General features: G+C 51.4%; 1 protein-coding gene across 1 annotated transcript; it reads left to right on the forward strand.

Annotated features, from left to right (window-relative positions):
- Positions 1–403: 403 nt before the first annotated feature.
- Pmar_PMAR014947 (hypothetical protein) lies at positions 404–867 on the forward strand (the record flags this gene model as incomplete). Its single annotated transcript, XM_002783014.1, has 1 exon — positions 404–867. A coding segment is annotated over one exon (464 nt), but the record flags the coding sequence as incomplete, so codon positions are not given.
- Positions 868–1000: the final 133 nt, after the last annotated feature.

Below are 1000 nucleotides of genomic sequence, written 5' to 3' on the forward strand. Positions count from 1 at the left end.
GTCTATCCTCTTCAATCGTGGACTTTTTCACAAGACTGCTAACCACCGTTCCCAACCATCACCAAGCGCATCGACCGGTAAGGTTGAAGCTGCATCCCAAGGATCGGTGCCTCAGCGGCAGAAGCCGAACTCTCAGTGTTCGGCGGAGGAACCCAATGCATCAACAGAGGAGCTCGATGGATCGCCTGAGTGTAGGCCATCGTCCTCAACCGCGTCGCCTAACTGGTTGGTGCATGATACTCTACTTGGCGAGTTCCGTCTCACTGTGCTGGATCGTCACGACTTAGCTTCACCTTGTACCGAAATTTCCGACATGGCTGTTGGTACCTGGATGGCCCTACTGTGTACTAGGTGCTTATGTTTGCTGCAGTTTCCTCCGATAACTCCAGCATCATTAGAGGTTATGAAAACACAGCTTGAGGGCATTCCGAAAGCTCCTAGCCTCAGCAATGCACCCTTGATCATCCAACCCTTATACGACTATGGAGCTAAGCATTTTGCCCTCGCTGTCAGGAATCACGAGGGACTAGTGCTATATCTCGATAGCGCACTGGGTATGAACGCGATTCCTGGACCTATGCGTGAAGTGATGACCGCTATCTTCGGCAAAGGTACAAAGTGCGTATGTTTGCGCACACAACAGCAGACACCCGGATCTGCAAACTGCGGCCTCTTCACATTGGCGTGGGCGACAGAGTACGCCCTCCAACGAGCGACTGTCGATCCGGAGAAGGCCACTTACGATGAGGAAAAAATGCGGGATCATGCGGTTCGTTGTCTGCAGGAGAAGAGATTAAAGCCATTCCCACGAAAACGCGGAAGGCCCGGCAAAAACAACCGTCTTCAGGGCCGGATGGATATCGAGCTGTAGGCTGGAAGTGTCAATCATACAGTTTCTTCACAGTTTCGTGTGTGTTATTATGAATGTGGATGTTTCTGAGCGTGAACGTCTTCTGTTGCGTTTCTCTGCCAATGTTCGTCCAACTCAGTGTTCGTCCAT

Source organism: Perkinsus marinus (assembly GCF_000006405.1).
Source record: "Perkinsus marinus ATCC 50983 genomic scaffold scf_1104296937798, whole genome shotgun sequence".
NCBI classification, from domain to species: domain Eukaryota; phylum Perkinsozoa; order Perkinsida; family Perkinsidae; genus Perkinsus; species Perkinsus marinus.